General features: G+C 50.7%; 1 protein-coding gene across 2 annotated transcripts; it reads left to right on the top strand.

Annotated features, from left to right (window-relative positions):
- The first annotated feature begins 10,734 nt into the window (after window positions 1–10,734).
- On the top strand, window positions 10,735–20,580 carry CA7 (carbonic anhydrase 7). Of its 2 annotated transcripts, none has more exons than XM_003262861.2 (7): window positions 10,735–10,893; window positions 13,388–13,585; window positions 16,883–17,001; window positions 17,805–17,900; window positions 18,006–18,068; window positions 19,142–19,297; window positions 19,806–20,580. In XM_003262861.2, exons 1-7 carry the CDS (start codon window positions 10,854–10,856, stop codon window positions 19,926–19,928), a joined length of 795 nt encoding a protein of 264 aa, XP_003262909.1. In that variant the 5' UTR covers window positions 10,735–10,853; the 3' UTR covers window positions 19,929–20,580. The 2 variants fall into 2 exon arrangements, with proteins under 2 accessions (XP_003262909.1, XP_003262910.1); XM_003262862.2 differs by lacking the exon at window positions 10,735–10,893 and adding an exon at window positions 11,275–11,599.
- Window positions 20,581–27,323: the final 6,743 nt, after the last annotated feature.

Here is a 27,323-nt window from a genome sequence, read left to right as displayed (position 1 = left end):
CCTATGCTTTTGGAGTCTGGTTACTATTTTTTGGCGGGGGTGGGGGACAGGATCTCATTCTTTCACCTGGGCTGGAGTGCAGTGGTATAATCAATGGCTCACTGTAGCCACGACCTCCTAGGTTCAAGCAATCCTCCCACTTCAGCCTCCTGAGCAGCTGAGACTACAGGCACCCACCACCACACCCGGCTAATTTTTAGATTATTTTCTGTAGAGATGAAAGTGAAAATAATAATAATAATTCAACCCATAAAATCATGTAAAGGTGCCTATGCTGGAGCAGAGGAGGCTGATCAGACACAGTTCTTTTGATGGCCCTGACATGAAAGAACTCAGGGCCCACTGGTGAGTTCTCCCTGTTGTGGAGGATGGAAACCAGATATATCAGACAGGAAGCCATGGTGTAATTCATTTAAGCTATTGGTTTTCAAAGTGTGGTCCTGGACCAGCGGCATCAACATCACTTTGGAAACTTGTTAGAAAGGCAAATTTTTGGCTGGATACAGTGGTTCATGCCTGTAATTCCAGCACTTTGGGAGGCCAAGGCAGGAGGATTCCTTGAGGCCAGGAGTTCGAGACTAGCCTGGGAAACATAGCAAGACCCTGTCTCTACAAAAAGAAAAAAAAATTAAAAATTAGCCAGGCACGGTGGTGTATGCCTGTAGTCCCAGCTACTTGGGAGGCTAAGGTGGGTGGATCACTTGAGCCCAGGAGTTTGTGGTTGCAGTGAGCTATGATCTCGCCACTGCACTCCAACCTGGGCAACAGAGTGAGACATTCCTCTCTTAAAAATGAGATCTTAAAAAAAAAAAATTAAGTATTAAAAAAAAAAAAGAAAGCCAGGTAAGGTAGTTCACTCTGGTAATCCCAACACTTAGGAGGCTGAAGCAGGAGGATTGCTTGAGCCCAGGGGCTTGAAACCAGGCTGGGTGACATGGTGAGACCTTGCCTCTGAAAAAAAAAGAAATACAAATTCTTGGACCTTATCCATACTTGCTGAATCAGAAACTGTAGAGTGAGGCCCAGGAAACTGTTTTAACAAATCATCCAGGTGATTCTGATACATGTATGATCCTACCCTGGCTTTCTGAGCACTTACTATGATGCCAGGCAGGCCCCTGACATGCATCACCTCATAAGCTCACAACCACCCAGTGCAACAGATATTGCTGCTAACCCCGTTTTACAGACAGAGGGCAGATGTTTGGAGAGAAGAGTGAAGTAACAAAGATTAAGAAGTGGTGCAGGGGTTAGAAGCAAATACCCCAGTCCGGTGCGGTGGCTCACACCTGTAATCACACCTGTAGTCCCACACCTGTAGTACTTTCGGAGGCCAAGGCAGGAGGATCACTTGAGGCCAGGAGTTTGAGACCAGCCTGGGCAACATAACAAGACCCCGTCTCTACAAAAAATAAAAAATTTGGCCGGGTGCAGTGGTTCACACCTATAATCCCAGCACTTTGGGAGGCCGAGGTGGGCAGATCACGAGGTCAGGAGTTCAAGACCAGCCTGGCCAATATGGTGAAACCTTGTCTCTATTAAAAATACAAAAATTTGCTTGGCGTGGTGGTGGGCGCCTATAATCCCAGCTACTCGGGGGGCTGCGGCAGGAGAATCGCTTGAAACCGGAAGGCAGAGGTTGCAGTGAGCCGAGATCGTGCCACTGCACTCCAGCATGGGTGAAAGAGCGAAACTCCATCTCAAAAAAAAAAAACAAAAAAATAATTAGCCAGGCATAGTGGCATACCTGTAGTCCCAGCTACTTGGTGGGAGGATCACTTGAGCCCAGGAGTTGGAGGTTGCACTGAGCTATGACTGCAGCACTGTACTCTAGTCTGGGTGACAGAGTGAGACCTAGTCTCAAACAAAAAGAAATAAATACCCCCAACAGATCTGACCAGACCCCAGCGCAGATCTGTTATTTTATCCAGTCCAGTTGGTCTCAACGAGGGCAGACTGGATCTTTGGGCTGTCAGGAAGTTTGGGGCTAGCTCTGTGCTGGCAGAGATTATAGTCTGTGGGAGACCAGCCAGGAAGGAGTCATAACCCAGGACATCCTCCCAGGCCACTAGCCCTCTCTGCCTGTCCTTGCGCATCCCATCCCTTCTCACCCTGGTCCTCATTGGCTGATCTCTTGCCTCACTCCCCAACCCCATAAGCTCCTTGAGGCAGCTATGAGTCTATAATGTTCACAGTTGTATCACCTGTGCCTGGCCCAGCAGTTGACATCTAATAAGTCTTCAATAAATGTTTATTGATTAAAGAATAAATTTCTGAAACTATTGCCATCATACTTTGTACATTTTAAAATATGTTCCTAGTAATGTATATATCATTTGATTTGGTAATTCTACCTCTATCAATTTATTCCAAGGAAATAATCAGTCACATATAAAGATGTATAAGTAAGGAGGCCAGGCGCATTGGTTCACTCCTGTAATCCCAGTGCTTTGGGAGACTGAGGTGGAAGCATTGCTCGAGGCCAGGAATTTGAGACAGACCAGCCTGAGCAACACAGTGAGACCCCATCTCTTTTTTTTTGAGACGGAGTTTCGCTCTGTTGCCCAGGCTGGAGTGCAGTGGCACGATCTTGGCTCACTGTAACCTCCGCCTCCTGGTTCACGCCATTCTCCTGCCTCAGCCTCCTGAGTAGCTGGGACTACAGGCACCCGCCACCACGCCTGGCTAATTTTTTTTGTATTTTCAGTAGAGACGGGGTTTCACTGTGTTAGCCAGGATAGTCTTGATCTCCTGACCTCGGGATCCACCTGCTTCGGCCTCCCAAAGTGTTGGGATTACAGGCGTGAGCCACCGCACCTGGCCAACCCTATCTCTTAAAAAAAAATCATACTGGGCCTCAAAAAAAAAAAAAAAACATACTAAGATGTACAAGTAAGGATGTTCACTGCAGTGATATTTGCAACACTGAAAACTAGAAATAACAAAATCACAGCAGTGTGTGAATGAATATTATGTGGCAAGTTCTTCAAGGCCGATCAAGCAAGGAAACATTGGCCGGGCGTGGTGGCTCATGCTTGTAATCCCAGCACTTTGGGAGGCCGAGGTGGGTGGATCACAAGGTCAGGAGATCGAGACCACAGTGAAACCCCATCTCTACTAAAAATACAAAAAATTAGCCGGGCATGGTGGCGGGCGCCTGTAGTCCCAGCTACTCGGAGAGGCTGAGGCAGAAGAATGGCGTGAACCCGCAAGGCGGAGCTTGCAGTGAGCCGAGATTGTGCCACTGCACTCCAGCCTGGGCGACAGAGTGAGACTCCGTCTCAAAAAAAAAAAAAAAAAAAGCAAGGAAGCATTTACCATAGGGCACTGGGTGGGAAAAAACTGGTCAAAAAGCCATCCTGTGATCCTGATTGCTCAATTGTTTTCCTTTTTTTCTTTTTTTTTTTTTAAGATGGGGTCGCTCTATATTACCCAGGCTGGAGAGCAGTGGCTATTCACAGGTGTGATTATAGCATACTACAGTCTCAAACTCCTGGACTTAAGGGATCCTCTCACCTCAGCCTCCTGAGTAGCTGAGATTATAGGCACACCACCACACCTGGCCTTGACTGTTTACATACTACTAATACATACAGGTTGAGTATCTCCGATCCAAAAATCTGAAATCCAAAATGCTCCAAAATCTGAAACTTTTTGAGCACCTACATGATGCTATGGGGGGCCTGAGATAATGACACTTTTGCTTTCTGATGGTTCAATGTACACAAACTTTGTTTCATGCACAAAATTATTTAATGTAGTGTGTCAAATTACCTTCAGGCTATGTCTCTAAGGTAAGTATGAAACGTAAATGAATTTTGTATTTAGACTTGGGTCCCATCCCCAAGATATTATGTATATGCAAATATTCCAAAGTCCGAAAAAAATCTGAAATCTAAAACATTTCTGGTCCCAAGAATTTTAGGTAAGTGATACTCAACCTGTATCAGAAAAGCTTGACAGAGCATCACCCTAATACCAAACCAGGAAAGGACATAACCAAAATAGAAAACTACAGACTAATAACCTTGATGAACATAGATGCTAAAATCCTTAACAAAATACTAGATAACTGAATCCAACAACATATCAAAAAGATAATCCACCATGGTCAAGTGGGTTTCATACCAGGGTTGCAGGGATGCTTTAAAATACACAAGTCAATAAATGTGACGCACCACATAAACAGAATTAAAAACAAAAATCAGGTCGGACACAGTGGCTCATGCCTGTAATCCCAGCACTTTGGGATGCCCAGGCGGGTAGATCACCTGAGGTTAGGAGATCGAGACGAGCCTGGCTAACATGGTGAAACACTGTCCCTACTAAAAATACAAAAAATTAGCCAGGCATGGTGGTGTGCACCTGTAATCACATCTACTCGGGAGGCTGAGGTGGGAGGATCACTTGAACCCGGGAGGTGGAGGTTGCAGTGATCTGAGATCGCGCCATTGCACTCCAGCCTGAGTGACAGAGCAAAACTCCATCTCAAAAAAAAAAAAAAAAAAAAAGAATTTAAAAAAATCATATGATCATCTCAATAGATGCAGAAAAAGCATTTGACAAAATCCAGCATCGCTTTATGATTCAAACTCTCAGCAAAATCAGCATACAAGGGACATACCTCAATGTAATAAAAGCCATCTATGAAAAACCCACAGCCAACATAATACTGAATGGGGAAAAGTTGAAAGCATTCCCTCTGAGAACTGGAAGAAGACAAGGATGTCCACTCTCACCACTCCTCTTCAACATAGTACTGGAAGTCCTAGCCAGAGCAATCAGACAAGAGAAAGGAAGAAAAGGCATCCAAATTGGTAAAGAGGAAGTCAAACTGTCACTGTTTGCTGAAAATGTGATTGTTTACCTTGAAAACCCTAAATACTCCTCCAGAAAGCTCCTAGAACTGATAAAAGAATTCAGCAAAGTTTCCAGAAACAAGATTAATGTACATAAATCAGTAGCTGTCCTATACACCAACAGCAACCAAGCAGAGAATCAAATCAAGAACTCAACCCCTTTTACAACAGCTGCAAATAAAACAAAACAAAACAAAAAACTTAGGAATATACCTAACCAAGGAGACGAAAGACCTCTACAAGGAAGACTACAAAACACTGCTGAAAGAAATCATAGATGACACAAATAAATGGAAACACATCCCATGTTCATGGATGGGTAGAATCAATATTGAGAAAATGACTATATTGCCAAAAGCAATCTACAAGTTCAATGCCATCCCCATCAAAATACCACCATCATTCTTCACAGAATTAGAAAAAACAATTCTAAAATTCATGTGGAACCAAAAAAGAGCCCACATAGCCAAAACAAGACTAAGCAAAAAGAACAAATCTGGAGGCATCACACTACCTGATTTCAAACTCTACTATAAGGCCATACTCACCAAAACAGCGTGGTACTGGTATAAAAATAGGCACATAGACCAATGGAACAGAATAGAGAGCCCAGAAATAAAACCACATACTTACAGCCAACTGATCTTTGACAAAGCAAACAAAAACATAAAGTGGGAAAAGGACACCCTTTTCAACACATGCTGCTGTGATAATTGGTTAGCCACACATGGGAGATTAAAACTGGATCCTCATCTCTCACCTTTTACAAAAATCAACTTAAGATGGACAAAGGACTTAAATCTAAGACCTGAAACTATAAAAATTCTAGAAGATAACGTTGGAAAAATCCTTCTAGATGTTGGCTTAGGCAAGGGTTTCATGACCAAGAACCCAAAAGTGAATGCAATAGAAACAAAGATAAATAGTTGGGACTTAATTAAACTAGAGAGCTTTTGCACAGCAAAAGGAACAGTCAGCAGAGTAAACAGACAACCCACAGAGTGGGAGAAAATCTTCACAATCTATACATTTGACAAGGGACTAATATCCAGAATCTATAAGGAACTCAAACAAATCAGTAAGAAAAAAACAAACAGTCCCATCAAAAAATGGGCTAAGGACATGAGTAGTCAATTCTCAAAAGAAGATATACAAATGGCCAACAAACATATGAAAAAATGCTCAACATCACTAATGATCAGGGAAATACAAATCAAAACCACAATGCCATACCACCTTACTCCTGCAAGAATGGCCATAATTAAAAAATCAAAAAACAGTAGATGTTGGCATGGATTAGGTGATCAGGGAACACTTCTACACTGCTGGTGGCAATGTAAACTAGTACAGCCATTATGGAAAACAGTGTGGCGATTCCTTAAAGAACTAAAAGTAGAACTACTATTTGATCCAGCAATCCCACTACTGGGTATCCACCCAGAGGAAAATAAGTCATTATATGAAAAAGATACTTCCACACACGTTTATGGCAGCACAATTCACAATTGCAAAATCGTGGAACCAACCCAAATGCCCATCAATCAACGAGTTGATAAACTGTGGTATATATATATACGATGGAATACTACTCAGCCATAAAAAGAAATGAATTAACAGCATCTGCAGCGACCTAGATGAGATTGGAGACTATTATTCTAAGTGAAGTAACTCAGGAACGGAAAACCAAACATCGTATGTTCTTACTGATATGTGAGAGCTAAGCTATGAGGACGCAAAGGCATAGGAATGATACAATGGACTGTGGGGACCCAGGGGAAAGAGTGGAAGGAGGGTGAGGGATAAAAGACTACAAATATGGTGCAGTGTATACTGCTTTGGTGATGGGTGCACCAAAATCTCACAAATCACCACTGAAGAACTCACTCATGGCCCAGCACGGTGGCTCACGCCTGTAATCCCAGTACTTTGGGAGGCTGAGGTGGGCAGATCACGAGGTCAGGAGATCGAGACCATCCTGGTCAACATGGCGAAACTCTGTCTCTACTAAAAATACAAAAATGAGCTGGGCGTGGTGGCACGTGACTGTAATACCAGCTACTTGGGAGGCTGAGGCAGGAGAATCGCTTGAATCAGGGAATCAGAGGTTGCAGTGAGCTGAGATCGCACCACTGCACTCCAGCCTGGTGAAAGAGCAAGACTCTGTCTCAAAAAAAAAAAACAAAAAACTCACTCATGTAACCAAATACCACCTGTACCCCAATAACTTATGGAAAAAATAAAAAGAAAATTAAAAAAGAAAACCTTGGCAGGATGGTCACTAAAATGTTAACAGTGGCGAACCTTGAGTAGTGACATGACCAGTGATTTTAATTTTCTGCTATATGCTTTTCTGACTTCCAAATTTTCTACAATAGATGTCACTATTATAATTAGAAAAGAAATATTTGGGACTTTAAATGTACGTAACAAGGCCGGGCATAGTGGCTCACACCTGTAATCCTAGCACTTTGGGAGACTGAGGTGGGAGGATCCCTTAAGGCCAGGAGTTTGAGACCAGCCTGGGCAACATAGTGAGATCCCTGTCTCTATATAATCTTTAAAAAAAAGAAAAAAGGAAGTGAAAGTTGGAGGCCAAGGTCATTTGATGAATGAGGCTTGGCTGTACAGGCTGCTCATGCCCTCCTCCCCCAGGCCTCCATCACAGCCCTCACATCCCCCATTTTCCCCTCCCATATAAATAGCAAAAACCAGGAGCCACTGACACCAGTGAGACCAAAGAGAAAACTCTCAAGCAGAGAGATCAACTCAGCTTTAAAAACAGCATGTAATTGAGACTGGAGGCGCCTGAATGGAGGCACACGCTCCCCCAAGTTGACCTGAGTGGGTTGCTGGGGCAACTGGCGCTTCACCTTAGAAGGGCAGTCTCCAGTGGCTCCTCTCACCTTCCTGAGTTCCCAGTACCCAGAGAAAATGCTGAAGACAGGCTGCAGGAAGGAAAGAACTGGATCAACTTTTATTTGGTTGTTAAAGAGGTAATACATACTTTAATTCATTCAAGAGATACAAAGGAGTACCAGTAAAGAGTGTCCTTCCCATGCTATACCACACCCTTCCACAACCTTCCACAACCTTCCGGCGTCCCGTCTCCTCCCTGTAGGTAAACACTTTCCCTAGCTTCTCCTAAGTCCTTTTAGAGAGGACTTGCATATACACACAAATGAGAGTCAAATTTAAAATCCACTTCCTCCCTTTCCAGTGATTTTGGACAATATTGAATGAGGGACCCAGCAGCCCTGGGTTTTCATCTTTGTTCAGTCACTCACTGTGCATCTCCCAGCCCATCACTCATCGTCTCTTGAGCCTTGCTTTTCTCATCCGTAAAATGGGGTAAAAATCTCCCCAGGGTTACTATGTAGATGAAGTTGGATGCAAAACTATATGAAGAATTCCAATTGTATCTTTTTTTTTTTTTTTTTTTTTTTGACACAGAATCTCACTCTGTAGCCCAAGCTGGAGTGCGGTGGTGCAATCTTGGCTCACTGCAACCTCCACCTCCTGGACTCAAGCAATTCTCATGCCTCAGCCTCCTGAGTAGCTGGGACTACAGGCACCTGCCACCATGCCTGGCTAATTTTTTGTATTTTAGTGGAGACGGGGTGTCACCATGTTACCCAGGATGGTCTTCAACTTCTGAGCTCAGGTAATCCTCCCGCCTCAGCCTCCCAAAGTGCTGGGATTACAGGCATGAGCTACTGTGCCCGGCCCAATTGTATCTTTTAAGAACTACAAATAAATATGAAAAAGACCTGAGTCCCTCTGAAGAGGAAATGGGTCAATGGAGTTCGGGCTATCCCCAGAGCTCTCTCCCAGGTAAAGGGTGTTGGCAGCTCTCCCAGGTAAAGGGTGGCTGGCTTCTCTGGGAGACAGAAGGTCCAGGCCTCACCCAGAAGCATGCCTTTGTCTTCTTGATCTGTAGATGCCATTTCTGGCTTGGAGACCTGGGGCCTTGACAGTGCTGGATTCTCTGTCACATCTGGTCTTGGGGGCTACTTATCGCTGTCATAAGTCCCCTGCCCCACCCTAGGGTCATATTTATATTAAGGATCCCTTCCTGCTCCTGGATCAGAGAGGGGCATCTTTGCAGGCCTGGGCAGTCACTAACATTGGCCCACCCAACCAGTTGTCAATTAATCTCCATAGCTCTATCTGAGGATCTGGGGTTTAGGGCCTGGGAGAGGGAAACTGAGACAGACACAGAGATGTAGGGGAGCCAGGCAGACAAGATGGCAGATTCCTGCACAAGGTCAGCCAAGAGCAGGGCCTGAAAGAGGCTGGCCAGCAGACATTATACTAGTGGCTGTTCAACTCCTGCTGAGTACAGGACCCTGGGTGGGATCATTTGTCTGTCCTTCCATCCATCCATCTGTTTGTCTTTCCAAAACTGCCTGCTGAGGACTAGCCAGAGACAAGCCCTATCCCTGGCACAAGGCCACATGCTAAGATGAATCAGATTGGGCCGGCTGGAGCCAGTGGGTGGAAGACAGAGGACACACCAGGTGGAGGGCACAACAAGGACCAGGGCTTGTGGGTGGGAAAATGCTGGGCCAAGGCAGGCACTGGGGTTGAGTGCAGGGTGGAGGGTCTGAGCTCCCAGGGGGTGTACTGAAGGTTATGGGAGGTCAGGAGAGGAGGGACAAACAGCAGGCTATGGAGGGACAAGCAGAGTCCCTGAAGAAAGGAGGAAGCAGCAGACAAAATAACAGGGAGGGTGGAAGTCAGAGCCTCAGACTTAGCTCCATGGGGAAGCCACCTGGTGTCTGCCTGTCTTCAGGCCCATTGGTTGATGCCACTCCTTCTCACTCCTCCTTGGGGGATCTGGTTCCACCTGGGCCAAGGGTTCAGATTGCCAGTCCTGTCCCTGCATCTACCCCAGGGTTCCCGGACCCCCACACTCACAGCACATCCTTGTACCCAGCACCAAGGAGAAATGGTAAAGACCCCAGTGTCAGGCCAGGAGTGGTGGCTCACTCCTGTAATCCCAACACTTTGGGAGGCCAAGGCGGGTGGATTGAGGCCAGAAGTTCAAGATCAGCCTAGGCAACATGGTGAAACCCCCATCTCTACAAAAAATACAAAAATTAGCTGGGTGTGGTGGCCCACACCTGTAATCGCAGCTACTTGGAAGGCTGAAGCAGAAGAATCACTTGAATCAAGGAAGTAGAGGTTGCAGTGAGCTGAGATAGCACCAGCCTGGGTGACAGAGCAAGATTCTGTCTAAAAACAAACAAGCAAAGAAACAAACAAACAAACAAAAAATCCCACAAAACCCCCAGTGTCTGGAGTAAGAACCCCAGCTAATGAACCCCTTACCCCCTGGCTAGATGACCTTGGGCAAGTCACTTCACTTCTCTGGACCTCACTCCCCTCCTCTGTCAGGTAGGGCTAATAGAAGCACCCAACCTTGTAGGGTAACAGAGAGGGTTATACTGTAGGAAGGACCCAAAGCTTGGCCCAGCACCTGCAACAGCCTCTGGCAAATAGTGGAAGCTCCAATTCTGGACACTTGATGGTCAGTGTAGTTTGCAGTTTAAAGGGGACTTTCCAACCCCGAAGGATTCAGGACCCAGAGCTCAGGTCCCTGGTGGTGGCATTTGCAGGTCTGGGGCAAGCCTAGGGAAGGGACGCCATGTGCGGCACGGGCATCTAGTGTCCCAGAGTCCGCACAGGTTGCTGGGGGAAAAAGAGGGAGAGTCGCCCAGTCAGGGCAGGGGTGGGAGTTGGGGGGAGAGGGTTACTTCCTCCTGCCCTGAATCTCTGCTCGGGGTTCAACTGGCTCGCCGGCGGGCGAGGGCGGGGCAGGCCGGCCTCTCTGGCCCTGCTGGGGGGTGGGGGGCGGGTCCCCCGGGAACTGCTCCTCCCGCCAGCCGCTGCTTTAAGAGGCTGCTCCGCGGTAGCGAGCGGGGCCGGAGCCGCAGCCCGAACGAGCGGACCGAGCGGACCGGGCAGGTGCACGGCTGCGGGGACGGCAGCGGCATGACCGGCCACCACGGCTGGGGCTACGGCCAGGACGACGGTAGGCGCAGACCTCCCCCACCGCCCCTGGCTCGGACCCCCGACCCAACTGCATTCGCCCCAACCCTCTTGCCCAGCTGGTTTCCCAGACCGGCAAGCTCCCACCCTCCAGGCTGGGCCGGGACCCCTCTTCCCATCCCGCCCCCCGAACTTGGCCCAAGCCTTGGTCCCCCGCGCCAGACGCAAAGTCCGCGCTGCGCCCCGGGTGGCCCCGCCGCCAGCAAGCGACCCGGCGGCTGTGTCCTGCCGCCTCCTCCGCGAAGCCCCTGATTGCCCAGCCCGCTCAGACCCAGGCCCCGACTCTCATTCACTCGCCCCGGGCGTGCGCAGCGCGTGGGGGTGGCCCAGGGCAGCAGGGGGGGCGGGCGCCGCGGAGCGCTGTGCGCGGGTGTCTGCGGGGAGCGCGCACGGCAAGTGAGCGGGGACCTCGGGGGATCGGGGCTCCGCGTGGCAAGGGCGCAGTGTCCCCCGGAGAGAATTTCCCCGCAGAAGTGGCCGAGCTGCCTTCTCGGCTGGTACTTGAGGGAAGGGGGCACTTGGGGGCGCAAGCATGTGTTTGGGTGTCTACACCGAGCAGGGTGTTTGCGCACGTCCGGGTGTGAGTCGTGGGAGCTCGTGGCCCACACCAGCCTCCTAGGCTGACGCGGAAGAGAGCTTCATGCTGCCTCAGTTTCCTTAGGACTCAGAGAAAGGGAGAAGAGGCGAAGGTGAGAGCCAGATGGCTGGAGTGTGGGTCTGGGGCAGTCAATTCCCTTTGGGGCCATTTCTTACCAAGCAGGGGTGGGGGTGTGGGGTAAGGGGTTCCTTATTCCCCTGGGGAACCAGTGCAAGACAGGTGGGGCGCGGAGAAGAAAAAGTAATGGTGGGAGGAACATCCCCCAGCCCCACTCCTCTGCGGAGAGGCAGTCACTTTGTGAGCTTGGCGGGGGGGACTACAGTCTGGGAAGCCAGAAAGTTGCAGTAGACCAGAGGGAGGGTGCTGTGGAGTCTTTGGCTCCCTCTGGGGCCCAAGAACAAAGGAGTACATTTTGGAAGAGAACCTCCAGATCTGGGTATGCAAGAGCTGGAAAGAGACCTTCAGAAAAAGATGATATAGACAAGCAGAGAGGGAGAGACAGGCAGACATGGGGCAGATGGACAGGACACATAGAGATCATCTTCTCCCAGCACCTGCTCTGAGCCACCTTTTGGGTGCTTCCCCCAGAGCCAGAGTCCCTTTCCTCCAGCCCTTCTTGCTAGTCATGCCCACCAGCTCTGAGCACCCAGTGTCCTGTGTAGCCTGCTCCATGGGCCTGCTCCCCCCAGGCAGCCACCCCATCACCCAGGCAGAGCTGGATTGTCCAGTCGAGGAAGGGAAGGACAGAGGACAGAGGTGCCGGCATGCGGCAGTGTTCACAGGGCTTCAAAAATAACCCAGAGGGGCCGGGCCACGATTCTGAGTCATCCATTGGGGACACGGCTCTGTCGGCACCTGCTGCTGTTTTCTCAGGAAAACTTAAGAAGCCAAAAAGGGGGAGAAGCACCAGCCGGCAGTAGCTCTAAAAATAGGCTGCATCTCAGGATGTTCCCCAGGGAGATGCTGAGCCTCTCGGCTGCAGATGGATCCTCTGGGAGGCAGGTGGTGGGCGCCTGTGGGTGTGTATGCAGGTGCGTGTGTGTGTGTGTGTGCATGGGCATGTGTTTTGCTGTGGTCCTTTATGCAAACTTGGGTCTCCAACAGAGGGGTTTGTGTGTGAGTGAGCATATGCGTGTGTCAGATGTAGTCTGCAGGGCTGTGTGTGTGTTTGTACACATGAATGTTCTGGGCCTGGCTGCTCTGTGTGCACAATGGAAGATCATAGAAAGATTAATGTGTTCATAGGAAGATCTCTATAGACTTGCAGGCACACACGTGGGGAGGGCAGCTGGGGGCAGCGCATGCACATGCTGTATTTATATTAGTACACATGCACGCACACATGTGTACGTGGCCCTCAGTTCCCTCATCTGTGAAATGGGGATCTTGCTGGTTTCTATTTCACAAGGTGGTTGTGAGAGGAAAATACATGTCACAGAGTCAAAGCTAGGTTGATGTGAGTTTTTCTTGTTATTTATCACAAACACCAACACCAAATTGCCCAAGGTGCAGAAAGAGGTGAGATACTGATGGGGTCAGGTCAGAGACTTCAGATGTCTGGAGGTCTCCCTGTTGGGAAGACTTACTACTCTGAGCCACCCCTGAGCCTGTAGCTGTTATGTTCCCTTCCATACAGTACCTCTCTGGGCCCCCTGTCAGCGCTGGAAGGTGAGTTTTAGTGAGACCATTTCACAGACAAAGAAATGGAGGCTGAAAGGGGAAACGGCAAAGCTGGGATTGGAACTCCAAGCCGTGCAGCTCCAATGCAGGGGCTCACCTCTGAAAGGATGCTGAAGAGACCATTCCCTTATGGGTGTCCTCGGCCTGAAGCCCAAAGATCCTGACTGGCCTGAGTCCTTGCCCTCCTTCCCACCTGCAGGCCCCTCGCATTGGCACAAGCTGTATCCCATTGCCCAGGGAGATCGCCAATCACCCATCAATATCATCTCCAGCCAGGCTGTGTACTCTCCCAGCCTGCAACCACTGGAGCTTTCCTATGAGGCCTGCATGTCCCTCAGCATCACCAACAATGGCCACTCTGTCCAGGTAGACTTCAATGACAGCGATGACCGAACCGGTAAGTGGCCCCTGCCAAAGCCTGGCACCTGGCCCCTGGCCCCTTAGGGTCCTAACCTTGTGTTGGGCAGTCTTAGGAAGCATGCTATGGTGGGGAAGAAAGATTCCTCCTCTCACCAGCTGTGAAGCCTTGGGCTGATCTTCAGTCTCCTTATGCATAAAGTGGGAGCAATAAGACCTACCCTCTTAGGTCATAGAGGGGAAAAATGAAAAAACCAAGTAAGATCGATAGAGCTGGCACACAGCAGATGCTCAGGAAATGCTGATTTCTTTCCTTCCCTTCCTTCCCTTCCTTGTGGTGCTACACATCAGGTCTGTTTTCACTCTCTGCCCCATCACTGACCTGCCAAGCCCTCCTCCCTGTGTGATCTGGCCAAGCCTAGCAGGGAGAGAGAAAGGAGCTAAAATTTATGTGCGCCAAACCCCTTGCTAAAGTCACAAGCCGCTCATTTATTCTTCTCAATAACCCATCTCTCAGATGGGCAAATAGAGGCTTGATGAGCTGGGGAGGGCCAGAAGCACCCTGGTCCAGCCTGAAGGTCTCTCTGTCTCTCCAGTTTACCTACGACTTCAAGGTCCAACCATCTTGGGCCAGTAAGAGGCCAGTGGGAATTTGTGGCAGCTCCTTCCAAGGCCTCTTTGCCCTGGGATTAGAGTCCAGGTTCTTTCATGATAAATTCCTAGGCAAAGGCCTCAGGAGTGCTGTTCAATCAAGGGGTTTTCGTCCTTATAACGGGGCCTTATGACTGGGTAGAGTGGTGGAATGGGGCGAGGAAGAAACCTGCTAGAGTTTCTTGTGTAAGGAAGTATTAATAGCTGGTTCCTTCCTCCTCCTTCTCCCCTCCCCACAAATACAATAAAAGCCCTCAAAGGAACTTAAGTTTCAAATGGAAAATTAAAAGGCAAAGAGGATGAAGGAAGCCAGACCTTTCACGAGAAGCATGATCTTACTTAGTTCTGAGTTCCCTGGTAGGCTAGGAAAGAACAGAAAGAGGATTGGTTATAGTTCTTGCTGTGAAAGAAAGGGAGTCTTGCAGATCCTCAGGAGAGACACAAAGCATTTATTTCCTGGTACTGAATTCTAAGAAAAGCCTCTTACTCAGAGCTTTGGGGAGGGGGCATGGGGCTCTAGCTGACCCTAGATGATAGTTTGGCAAGGAACAGTTTTCATATGACTGTCCCTTCTAATAGCCTTCAGAGGCCACTAAGAAATCAGTAGCTCAGTGACAGCCACTGGGGTGGGAGAAGACACAGGGGGACATGCCTTTGGATCACTGATCTGCGGTGTTGCCTTCAGGCCTGGCTGGGGCTTCCTCCCCCGCCCAGAATGCCCAGGCCTGAGGGCACAGAAAGCCAGTGAAAAGAGGAATGAGACGGTGCCACTCACCCACTGTGGCTCACTCAGGAGGTCAGATGGGTTGATACCAGCAGAGTACCAAACACACACTGAGTGCCCCGTGAATGGCAGCACATTCTGTGTGTGAACTGGTGGAGGAGGCTAAGGGGTCCAAGGTCAAGGGGTGTTAGGGAGGGAGCTCCCTCTCCAGGAGTCCACACAATGGGGTCCCAGGTGAGGCATGCTTGGAGGGTGGTGTCTGCAGACCCATCCAATTGCTCAGCCTGCAGGCTCAGCTGCTCCTGCTTCCAGGGATGGGGCAGCCTGATTGGGGCCCCGCCCGCAGCTACTACTCCCAGACTCCTAGCCAGTGCCCAGGTCTTGCCTCTTTGATAAGACCAGGCAAGAAAGAGGGACTTCTGGACTGTCCTGTCCTCCTGCTTGAGGAGGCCACAGGGCCAAAGCCCTACCCTGGTCACCCATCATGGAAGGGACTAGTGGAACTCTGAGCCTGGGGTGTTATCTGATCCAGGAGCTCACATTCAAGCCTAGCTGGGGCTCCCTCCACCTCCAGATCCCTTTCAGCTGGAAATTCTATCAGTCCCAGGAGGCCTTGTGCATGGCCCCAGCTCACTGGGTATCAACGCAAGAAAGTCACAAAACCAGCACAAGTGGGGCCCTCAGAAGAGGCCATTTCTGGGGCAGATGGCACTGGAGGCATCTGGGCCTGTCCAGGAAGGTAGAGACCCCCAGGAGCTACCCTCCTTTTCTGGAAAAGCACAAAGTTTAAAGAAGTTTCAAGGTTCTAGGGAGGCAGTGTTGCCTGGTGATTAGTGGCTTGGACTTTGGACATAAGAGATACTAGTTCATACCCTAGTTCAGTGGCTTGCTGTGTGACCTTAAGCAAATGCCTTGTCGTCACTGTGCCTCAGCTTCTCCCTTTATAGAATATGGATAATAATAAGTTCTGTCCCTCATGGGCTACTATGCAGACTAAACAAAACAGTCTCTTCAACCTAGCCCTGGATCAAGGTTTCAGACATGGGAGGCCTAATTGTTAGTGGTAATGGGGGTCCTGGGAGGCAGGGTCCCACCCTCTGTGGGAAATCGGGCAGGAGTGGAGAGGACAGCTAGAGAGCTGTCCTCTCTCAGTCCCAGACCCCTCTGCCACCTGCCGGCTGTCAGGATTTCTGCCCTGGCCCAGCTCAAGGGACAGGGGTCTAGGGAGCAGTGGGGACCAACCCAAGCCCAGTCAGCCCAGTGAATTTTCCAAATGAAAAATGTATCCCACATTTTGGAAGGCCGAGGTGGGCAGATCACCTAAGGTCGGGAGTTCGAGGCCAGCCTGGCCAACATGGTGAAACTCCTTTTCTACTAAAAATACAAAAAATTAGCCGGATGTGGTGGCAGGTGCCTGTAATCCCAGCTACTTGGGAGGCTGAGGCAGGAGAAATGCTTGAACCTGGGAGGTAGAGGTTGCAGTGAGCCGAGATTGTGCCACCACTGTACTCCAGCCTCAGCCTCAGTGACAGAGTGAGACTCCATCTCAAAAAAAAAAAAAAAAAAAAAAGGAAAAATGTATCTCAGCTGGCACAGTGGCTCGTGCCTGTAATCCCAGCATTTTGGGAGGCCAAGGCAGGAGGATTGCTTGAGCCCATTAGTTCAAGACCAGCCTGGCCAACATAGAGACCCGATCTCTACAAAAAATAAACAAATTAGCTGGGTGTGGTGCCACATGCCTATAGTCCCAGCTACTCAGGAGGCCAAGGCAGGAGGATGGCTTGAGGCCAGGAGGTTGAGGCTATAATAAGCCATGTTTGTACCATGGCACTCCAGCCTGGTTGACAGAGCAAGACCTTGACTCAAAAAAAAAAGTCCCTTTCCTGGGCTGCTGCCCTGGTCCTGGCACTGGGCTGTCGGTCCTCTCCTACTCATTGCCACTCGCCCCACTTCTACCCACAGTGGTGACTGGGGGCCCCCTGGAAGGGCCCTACCGCCTCAAGCAGTTTCACTTCCACTGGGGCAAGAAGCACGATGTGGGTTCTGAGCACACGGTGGACGGCAAGTCCTTCCCCAGCGAGGTACGGGCCCTCCTCCACTTGAATCCCTCTGCTACATGTGAAAGAATGCAGGCCTGGGTAGTCAGGGGCTTGAGGATGCCTGGGGTGGGGCCTTGGAGAGGGGGAAGAGGAGCACCCAGGGCCTTTGGGAGAGATACTTTCTACCCACCCCCAGCACAGGGTCTTCCATCTGACCCTGCCCACTGCTGTCCTTCTTGGTCTGTATGTCCTGGAGTTTTCTGAAGGGCTACCCAGTCCCACTGCAGCCTTGCTGACAGCCCTTCAAGGGTTGAGCCTAGTATTCAAGGCTGTGCATGAACTGATCTTGCCTGGCCTCATCTTTCCCCTCACCTCTTCATACACTGAGCTGCATGTGATGAATCCCCTGTCCACACCTGGCTCCTTCATACCACCAAGCTTTGCCTGTGCTGTTCTCTCTGTCTGGAATGCCTTTCCCCAAGGCTTCCCTCTGATAACTGCCTGCTTATTCTCTGGACTCAGCTGTAGGCACCACCTCCTCAAGGAGGTGTCACACTGGATGTTCATGATGGATTTCACAGCTCGTTCTCTGCAAGGCAGGGCCTGGGCCAGATTCCTCTTTGGGTCCCCTGGAGCTCAGAAAAGAATCGGGCCCACAGTTGGGTGGATGCTACCTGTGACCCTCTGGGGCTCCCCTGGACCCCCCAGCATCCTAATCCTTGGAGACTTGACAGCTTCCCCTTCCTGCAAAGAGGCCAGGAGTCTGGTGGGAGTGAGGGGAGCCTGGCTCAGAGTTCCCATTGCCCCTGGGAGGCACGAAGCATTGGCCTGTTGTTGCCCCATAGCTGCATCTGGTTCACTGGAATGCCAAGAAGTACAGCACTTTTGGGGAGGCAGCCTCAGCGCCTGATGGCCTGGCTGTGGTTGGTGTTTTCTTGGAGGTGAGTGGTGGTTTGCTGGGGCCAGGAGGGGCATGGGAGGCCTGGCACTGCCCCTAGGTCTGGAACACAGTGGTTGCTGGGCTCACACTGCCCTCTCCCTGACAGACAGGAGATGAGCACCCCAGCATGAATCGTCTGACAGATGCGCTCTACATGGTCCGGTTCAAGGTAAAGTCCATGCCCCTGACCCGAGCAGCCCGATGGGGAGAGAGGAAGAGGCTGGCTCACAAGTTGGGCCCGTCCACTCCTTCATTCTGGGAATAAACCCTTGCTGAGACCAAGGAGGAGGGTCAGCATCAGCAGGGCCCTGCACGTGATTCCTCATCGGGGTCATCAGCCCCCTTGGGTGCCCAGTATGAAGCCTGGCTAGGTATAGAATTGATAAGATGCTTGTCACATTAATGGCAGTCTAATAGGCAATGTCATTGAGGGCAGCTGAAGGCAAGGGAGGGAAGATCGTGGCCAAATACCTCCAGGAGCCACAGCTTTTACATACAAGCAAACGGATGGAGAGGGCCTGGCTCAGGCTGGAAGATGGCATCTGGGATCACAGACATTTGCCCGCAATTTGCATCAATGGGCATAGGGAGGCCTAAATCCTGCTGATAGAAATGGGTGGAGAATGCTGGGCATGGTGGCTCATGCCTGTAATCCCAGCACTTTGGGAGGCCAAGGCAGTCGGATCAGTTGAGGTCAGGAGTTCAAAACCAGCCTGGCTAACGTGGTGAAACCCTGTCTCTACTAAACATACAAAAATTAGCCGGGTATGGTGGTGCATGCCTACAGTCTCAGCTACTTGGGAGGCTGAGAGAGGAGAATTGCTTGAACCAAAGAGGCAGAGGTTGCAGTGAGCCGAGATCGCGCCACTGCACTCCAGCCTGGGTGACAGAGTGAGACTCTGCCTCAAAAAAAAAAGAAAAAGAAAGAAAGAAAAAGAGAGAGGAAGGAAGGAAGAAAGGAAGGAAGGAGAGAGAAAGGAAGGAAGGAAGGAAGGAGAGAGAAAGGAAGGAAGTAAGGAAGGAAGGAAGGAAGGAAGGAAAGGGAAGGGAAGGGAAAGAAAGGAAGGAAGGAAGGGAAAGAAAGGAAGGAAGGAAGGGAAAGGAAGGAAGGAAGGAAGAAAGAGAAAGCAAGCAAGCAAGCAAGAAAGAAAGAAAGAAAAGAAAGAAATGGGTGGAGAAGTTGCTGGTTTGGTCCCAGTGGGAGGTCTGTGCTGATTCCTGGGTTCCCCCATCTTGCTCCAGGGCACCAAAGCCCAGTTCAGCTGCTTCAACCCCAAGTGCCTCCTGCCTGCCAGCCGGCACTACTGGACCTACCCGGGCTCTCTGACGACTCCCCCGCTCAGTGAGAGTGTCACCTGGATTGTGCTCCGGGAGCCCATCTGCATCTCTGAAAGGCAGGTGAGTCCTCTCAGAGGACCAGATGGAGGGACATGGCACTCAGGGCCCACCCCAGGCAATGTGACTCTCCAACTAGCACCCCACAGCCTGTGATCCCACCTTCAAGGTTCCTCCCCATTTTTTACTAGTAAATGTATAGATTCTTGGTTGGGAGTTAGCTTGATTGTTAATCACCAGAACCTAGACACTGGCTGGGAGCGGGGATACCTGGATCCTGGGACCCACACCCCCGCTACTGTGTTGGAATCTGAATGCTACATTTGCTGATAAGTCTTAGCTAGATGGGCTTGGAACTAGAACTAGGTAAAGCAGAGCCCAGGCCCTTTAGTGAGTAAATAAATGAGGGTCCCACAGAGAAGAATGAATGGGGAAGAGTAGGGACAGACCCTAAGGGAAGGAGGAGGGAGTGGTAGAGCTGGCTGGGCAGGTATGCCAGATGATGCATCTGGGGTCATAGAGGACCACAGCACCCCCAATCTGCCCTGAGCATCCCTTCTGCTTCCTCAAGATGGGGAAGTTCCGGAGCCTGCTTTTTACCTCGGAGGACGATGAGAGGATCCACATGGTGAACAACTTCCGGCCACCACAGCCACTGAAGGGCCGCGTGGTGAAGGCCTCCTTCCGGGCCTGAGCTGCCCACCTGCCTAGCCGGCCACTAGGGCACCATCTTCCCAAGGGCTTCCATGTCAGCAGACACCAAACCATCTGAGGCTCCCTCCCTGGGGGGTGCTGGGGACCCTCCTTCAGCCAGTTTGCTCCTTGGTCACCCTGGAGGCTTCTGGATGGGACCCTTGAGTCTGGGGCACCCATCAGCTGCCCTGGGGACAGGAAGGACAGGAGCTAAGCAGGGTCCAAGCCTGGGGCTGCCTCTGCTTTCCAAGACCCAAAGACCCCTGGGAACCTCCTCTGGTCTTCCCCACTGGCAGTGGCAGCAGCCCCACCCCGAGCACACACTGTGATGGAGGAGACCGAACTCCCTGGGGCGGGCAGCTGACACTACCAGAGAGACTCAAGCAATAATTAGAGGTGGGCAGAGCTGCCCTCTCGGCATTACCTCTTCTGCAGGCTCTGCCATGCACGCACCTCACTGCCAGGCCATTAAAATCAGCACTCAGCATGCTGGAGGTGACGTGGCCTTCTCCCTCCAGCCACCTGCTGCCACGGGCAGGCCCTGGCTATAGCTTATACAGTATCTCCCCTTGTCCCCACCCAGTCACCAAAGCCACCTACATGACAATCCATCCCTGTTGAATTAATAAATTCATGTATCCATGCAACAAATACCAATTGAGTGCTTGTGCTGTCTCTAGTACCGTCCTAGGCTTTAGGGAGCAATGGTGGTGAGTTAAGCACTACGTGTTGGAAGGGATACGAGTGGTGAGCAGGTGAGGGTTACACAAAGGGCAGGGAAGGGGCTATGGGAGCAGAGGAGGGGGGAGACCATCTCACTCAGCAGAAATGAAATTCTGGTCAGGCATGGTGGCTCACGCCTACAGTCCCAGCACTTTGGGAGGCCAAAGCAGGTGGATCACTTGAGCTCAGGAGTTCGAGACCAGCCTGGCCAACATGCTGAAACCCCGTCTCTACTAAAAATACGAAAATTAGCTGGGCGATAGTGGTGTGCACCTGTAATCCCAGCTGCTCAGGAGGCTGGGGCAGGAGAATCGCTTGAACCCAGGAGGCAGAGGTTGCAGGTTGCAGTGAGCTGAGGTCGCACCACGGTACCCCAGGCTGGGCGACAGAGCGAGGCCCTCTCAAACAGAAAGAAAGGAAGAAATGAAATTCCAGCCAGTATTCCAAATCAGATACAAGGGAACAGCATGTTTGAGGCCAAGGGAAGGGCAAGTTGCAGGCTCAGAGGTGAGAGGGAGCCCTGTGTGGTTGTGGGGCTCAAAAGGCTCAAAGGGGCTAGAGCCCTGGGGGAAACCTGGGACCCCCTCCCCAGGCTGACAGAGAGCTACCAAGGGCTTGTAGTAGAGGAGGAGCAGGGCCAGGCCTGCAAATGGGGAAGATCCTTGAAGAATGTGGATGGGCAGGCAGGAATGGTGGCAGGGAGCAAGGGGTGGCCTGTGTCCAGGCGGGAGGGGACAGGGTGGAGGAAGGTGGAAGACAGAGGGCTGGATGAGAGAGATTTAGGAGGTGGCGCCCAAAAGACAGTGTTTGGCTGTTCAGGATAGACTGGGGACCAGGGCATATCCCTGAGCAGAAAGTGGAGCCTTCACTTGCTCTGGGAACCCTACAGGGAGCTGGCCACATTGGACACATAGTATTGTGGGGTCCTGGAAGGAAAATCTAAGGGGGCATGTGCCTTCAGGCCCAGGCCCTGCACAAGCACAACCCCAAGAGGGGGTTTTATTTTAATTTTAATTTAATTTAATTAATTAATTTATTTATTTATTTATGAGACGCAGTCTTGCTCTGTAGCCCAGGCTGAAGTGAGTGGCATGATCTCGGCTCACTGCAACCTCCGCCTCCCAGGTTCAAGCAATTCTTCTGCCTCAGCCTCCCGAGTAGCTGGGATTACAGGTGTGCACCACCACGCCCAGCCAATTTTCGTATTTTTAGTAGAGATGGGGTTTCACCATGTTGGTCAGGCTGGTCTCGAACTCCTGACCCCAAGTAATCCACCCACCTGGGCCTCCTAAAGTGCTGGGATTACAGGTGTGAGCCACCGTGCCCGGCCCTGGAGTGCTTCTTTAAATGTGCATCCTCACTCTAGTCCCTAGCCCAAGTCCAAATAGTGCCCAAGGGCAAGTTCACAGTTGGGCTTAGAGACAAAGTGATGATTGTGACCCAGATGAGACAGCGGCAGGAGCAGGAGACAGATACTGGGGGTGCTGAGGAGGGAGGGGAGGTGAGAAACTGGGACCTCACATGTACAAGTTTAGTTGTGAAGGGGGAAAAAGCGACAGTGGAGGTGGCTGTGGGGAGATGGAATATCCGAACACCCTTGGGAAGGAGGCCCCACTGCAGGGCCAGGAGGGGCTGGTGGTGCATGTCATCTGCTCACTTTGACCACAGGTCCTGTCATTGTCACTACACCAGAAGAGAACTCCCAGGCCACAGGGCACTTTTGGGTCTTAGATCTCTAACTTTGACCTCACTGATGTGGGGAAGGGAGAGGCTTGCTCTATGGACCCCCTTCCCACTCCCATGCTTAGGGCAAACCTGTCTCCGGAGTGGGGAGGAGTGGGGTGTACAGGAGGAGCAAGCCAAATAGAGAGTTACCTTGCAGGCGCCCCTGGCCTGATCTAGGTAGGGGCCATTTTCTCCCTCCACTTTTGAGGAGCTGGTGAGGAGGGGAAGAGAGGTGTCTGGAGGACAGCATTTGCTCAGCTTGGAGGCAGGCAGCTGTGGCAACAGGGAAGCAATGCCAGTAATCTTCCTGTTAAAGCAGGCAAAGGACCTGAGGCAGACGTCCAGCTCTCCCTGTGATCCTAGAACTGTTGTTAGCCCATTTTACAGATGAGGATGATGAGGCTCAGCGAGGTTAGGTAGGCAGGTCACAGAGCAGTATTTGAACCAGGATCTGTCCAGTAACTCTACTACTCTATACTAGAGCAACTGGGCTCAAAGGAGGGTGGGATGGGTATAGTGGTGGCCATCTGGAGGTGGCATAATAGCCCCAATGCTGCTAAATGTGCCAGGGACCCTGTCCAGCCCCTCCCAGGGATGGTGGCAACACAGGCCCAGCGCTGCAAAGGACTTGGAAAATGGGAGCTGGTTTTATAATAATTATCCCGAGGCTGCCAAGAATCCTCACTCCCTAAGTCCTTTCCCTTAATTCACTTTTTAAATTTAAAACTATTTTAAAGCTGAAAGTGGCCTCCTTATGTTATAATTACAGCCCCGGATTTGACCCTATTATATCCAAATGGGATGTCCCAGCTGGATCCCAGCACACCTGGCCTCAAGGGACCCAGGACTGGGTCCTAAGTCCTCATTCAGGACAAGATTTTCCCCTGGAGGTGATGCTGGGGACATTTGGGACACCCAAGACAAGATGAGCTCTACTGGCTCCCAGGACCCCAGAGGGGCCCTCCCTGGCCAGCCAGGGGTGGCCCTTGGATTGATCCAGGCAGGGCTGTGGGCCTGCCAGCAGCCACAGCCTGCAGAGTCTGTGCCCAGGCGAGGGTCACAGTCTTCCCTCCAGTGCAGGCTGTGGGCCCCAGAGCAAGTCCCTTCTATGGGGCGGGCCTCAAGAGATGGGATGGTTGTGAAGATCTGATCCCCCTGAAGCTCCTTCTGCAGAGGGCTGTCTTTCAACCCCATGGTCATACCTGCCCAGCCAGCTCTACCACTCCCTCCTCCTTCCCTTAGGGTCTGTCCCTACTCTTCACCATTCATTCTTCTCTGTGGGACCCTCATTTATTTACTCACTAAATAAATAGCTGCTGCTGCTGCAAAGGCTTGGGAGTGTTCCCTCACGGCTAGCGCTGGACACATACCCGCTGGCGTGCTCATCTGTGGGGAGAGTGATCTGTGGCCTGAGCAACAGCTGGAGACAGGAACAGAAATAGGTCTGAGGTGGAGGTTGCAAGATAACTTGATAGTTGATGCCTGGTAGGGAGCCACAGCTGATGTCCAAGCTAAGAGGGGTTGGAGCAGGGCAGAAGGCTTTCGGATGCAGTTGGAGCTGGCCTGGGGTTGGGGAGAGAGGTCAGACAACAGCCTGAGCATCTTGGGGATCCTCTCACGTCCATGGGTCACAACATCAACTCTGAGGCCACCCTCAAAGGCCAAATGTACTGCTGCTTGGTCAAGACAGGGGGAGGAGGAGATGTGACTCTCTGAGCACGAAATGTTCTGGCATTTGTCCTCTAGCCAGAAGCAAGGCCTGGGGAATGTATCTCTTTTGAAGTCTTATCTGCTCACAAATCCAGGGGCCCACTTACCTGGGTCATACCTGGGTTTTGTACCACGTGTCACTCAAACCCTCTGAAGCTTATTTCCTTCTCTATAAAATGGAAATGACATGTGAGCCATATCTGTAATTTAAAATTTTCTAATAGTGTTATAAAATATATGGAAAGAGACTTAAGGCCGGGTGCAGTGGCTCATGTCTGTAATCCTAGCACTTTGGGAGACCGAGGCAGGAGAATCACTTGAGCCTCAGAGTTCAAGACCATCCTGGGCAACATAGCAAGACCCTGTCTCAAAAAGAAAAATGTAGCTGAGCACCATGGCTCACGCCTGTAATGCCAGCACTTTGGGAGGCCAAGGCAGGCGGATCACCTGAGATCAGAAGTTCGAGACCACTCTGGCCAACATGGTGAAACCCCATCTCTACTAAAAATACAAAAATTAGCTGGGCGTGGTGGTGTGCACCTGTAATCCCAGGTACTTGGGAGGCTGAGACAGGAGAATCACTTGAACCCAGGAGGCAGAGGTTGCAGTGAGCCAAGATCACGCCACTGTACTCCAGCCTGGGCAACAGAGCAAGACTCCATCTCAAAAAAAAAGAAAAGAAAAATGTAAAAAGAAACAAGTCATTTAAATAATGTACTTAATTTAACCCAATTATATCCAAAATATATGTATTTTAATCTGTTACTAATATTAACAGAAAAAAACTAATGAAATATTTCACATTTATTTTTGTGCTAAGTCTTTGAAATCTAGTGTGTGTTTTACGCTTACAGTACATCTCAGCGTAGGACAGCCCCATTTCATATGCTCAAAGCCTTATCTGTCAGTATATAGTTGCACATCTTTTTTTTTTTTTTTTTTTTTTGAGACAGAGTTTCGCTCTTGTTGCCCACGCTGGAGTGCAATGGTGCTATCTCGGCTCACTGCAACCTCAGCCTCCCGGGTTTAAGCAATTCTCCTGCCTCAGCCTCCCGAGTAGCTGGCATTACAGATGCCTGCCACCACACCCGGTTAATTTTTTATATTTTTAGTAGAGATGTGGTTTCACCATATTGGCCAGGCTGGTCTTGAACTCCTGACCTCAGGTGAGCCACCTGCCTCAGCCTCCCAAAGTGCTGGGATTGCAGGCACCAGCCACTGCACCCAGACTGCACATCTTAAAAAAAGAAAAAAAGAAAAAAGTCATATATGGCCCAGTATGGTGGCATGTGCCTGTAGTCCCAGCTATTCAGGAGGCTGAGGCAAGAGGATTGCTTGAGGCCAGGAGTTCAAGGGCGTATTGCATGATGATCACATCTGTGCATAATCACTGCACTCCAGCCTGGGCAACACAGTGAGACCCCATTGCTAATTTTAAAAAATAAGAAAAAGGAAAAAAAGCCGTATGTGGCCTATTGGCTACCACATTAGACGGTACAGTCCTAAATGGATGTCACTCTCCTGGACAGGTGTCTGAGAAAGCCCTCTGGCTGGGCGTGCAGCCAGGCAAAGTGGTAGGAATGAGTCAGATCTGCTCCCAGCCTCTGTCCTCCACGAGAGCAGCCTCAGAACATTTGATGCCAAATTGGCTCCCTCTGCCAGGGCCTTCCTCCCACAGGAAACCTCTCTAACCCCACTTCACTCCAGCCTGGCTGGCTCTGCCCCAGGCCACCCTGAAGGGCCTTTCCTGTTCCACTGAGAGAAAGGCCAAGATCCTCAGCAAGGAACTGACTGCAGAGGAGTGTTGGGAGTGAGGGGAGGTGGTAGTCTTGGCTTGGTTGAGATTTGATTAGTCTGGGAGGGTTTCCTGGAGGAGGGGCCCAGAACAAAGAAGCTGGCATTCCAGGAGAGGGGCAGAAGCCTCAGCTGCAGAGAGCATTTACCAGACAGAAAAAGAAGGCCTGGCTCTTGCCCAGCCTGTATCAACAAAAAGAGGAAGTGGGGCTGAGGAGACAAGGGCTCCCAGGCTGCAGAGATTTCAAATGCCAGGCAGAGGTTTACCCTTACATCCACAGGCCATGGGGGTCATTGAGGTCTAAAGCAGGGGCTGAGGACCTCCTGGGCTGGAGGAAGAGGACTCTTCCTGAGGCTTAAAGAGCACCAGGCATCACTTGATTTGAATCCACCTTCTAACCCAGGGCTTGAGTGCAAATTCTGGCAAGTGCAATTCATCAACTTCTTCTGCTGCCTCTCCTCAGCCCTGCAGGATGGAATCATGCCTGGACCCTGGCAGTTTCCAGTTTGGCAGTCTATGAGTGTAACCTACATTCCTCCAGCTGCAACTCAAGTGCTTTTGTCTTCCAGGACATAGGAGGGTGAGCAGATGGTTCCTTTATTCCTACCAAGAGGCCCTCTTAGACTGGCATTGCGAGAAAGGCATAGGGGCACATGAGCCCCGGGGGTCCCTCAGGTTTTTGGGAAGAACTTGAATCTCTTTCTCGTCCTCCTTTCTCAGCTCCTGCTCTCAGCATGAATGTCCAGACACAGGAGATATCAGAGGGCATACAGCCCTGTCTCTCCAGTTACCTAGGCCCCCCAGGGACCTGGAGCATAGGCCCTTGCTACTGCTGATCTTGAGTGTTCAGGAGCAGGGTTTGGAGGTATAACTTCTTCAGCCAGAGGGAGCCATGATAGGGTCTGTATGCCATCTAGGAGCTGGGTGTGGTGGCTCACACCTGTAATCCCAGCACTTTGGGAGGCCAAGACAGGCAGATTCCTTGAGCCCAGGAGTTCAAGACCAGCTTGGGGAATGAAGAGCAAGGCAATAGCAATGATTCTACAAAAAAAAAATACCAAAAACTTAGCTGGGCATGGTGACATGTCCCTGTAGTCCCAGCTCCTCAGGAGGCTGAGGTGGGAGGATTGCTTGAGTCTGGGAGGTCGAGGCTACAGTGAACTATGATCCTGTCACTGTACTCCGGACTGAGCAACAGAGCAAAACTCTGTCTCAAACAACAACAAGAACAACATCACACAAGCCATCTAGGGAATCCTAGGGCATCTGAGCTAATCCTATTATATAGATACAATAACTGAGGCCCAAAGAGGAAACAGAGTCTGTCAAAGTGAATTGGCAGGAGAGCTAGGATTTATGACTCTTCACTCTATCCACACAGCATTATGTAACAGAAAGACCCCTGCCACTTGGCCGGGCTCAGTGGCTCACACTGGTAATCCC

Source organism: Nomascus leucogenys, chromosome 2, assembly GCF_006542625.1.
Source record: "Nomascus leucogenys isolate Asia chromosome 2, Asia_NLE_v1, whole genome shotgun sequence".
Lineage (NCBI taxonomy): Eukaryota > Metazoa > Chordata > Mammalia > Primates > Hylobatidae > Nomascus > Nomascus leucogenys.
This window is presented reverse-complemented; position numbering and strand designations above follow the sequence as displayed.

Bases quoted from the DNA above. Each gene is read 5' to 3' on its own strand.
- CA7 (XM_003262861.2), top strand. From the start codon at position 10,854: ATGACCGGCCACCACGGCTGGGGCTACGGCCAGGACGACG. The intron at 17,002-17,804 runs GTACGGGCCCTC...GTTGCCCCATAG, and splicing joins GCAAGTCCTTCCCCAGCGAG to CTGCATCTGGTTCACTGGAA. The intron at 19,298-19,805 runs GTGAGTCCTCTC...TGCTTCCTCAAG, and splicing joins TCTGCATCTCTGAAAGGCAG to ATGGGGAAGTTCCGGAGCCT.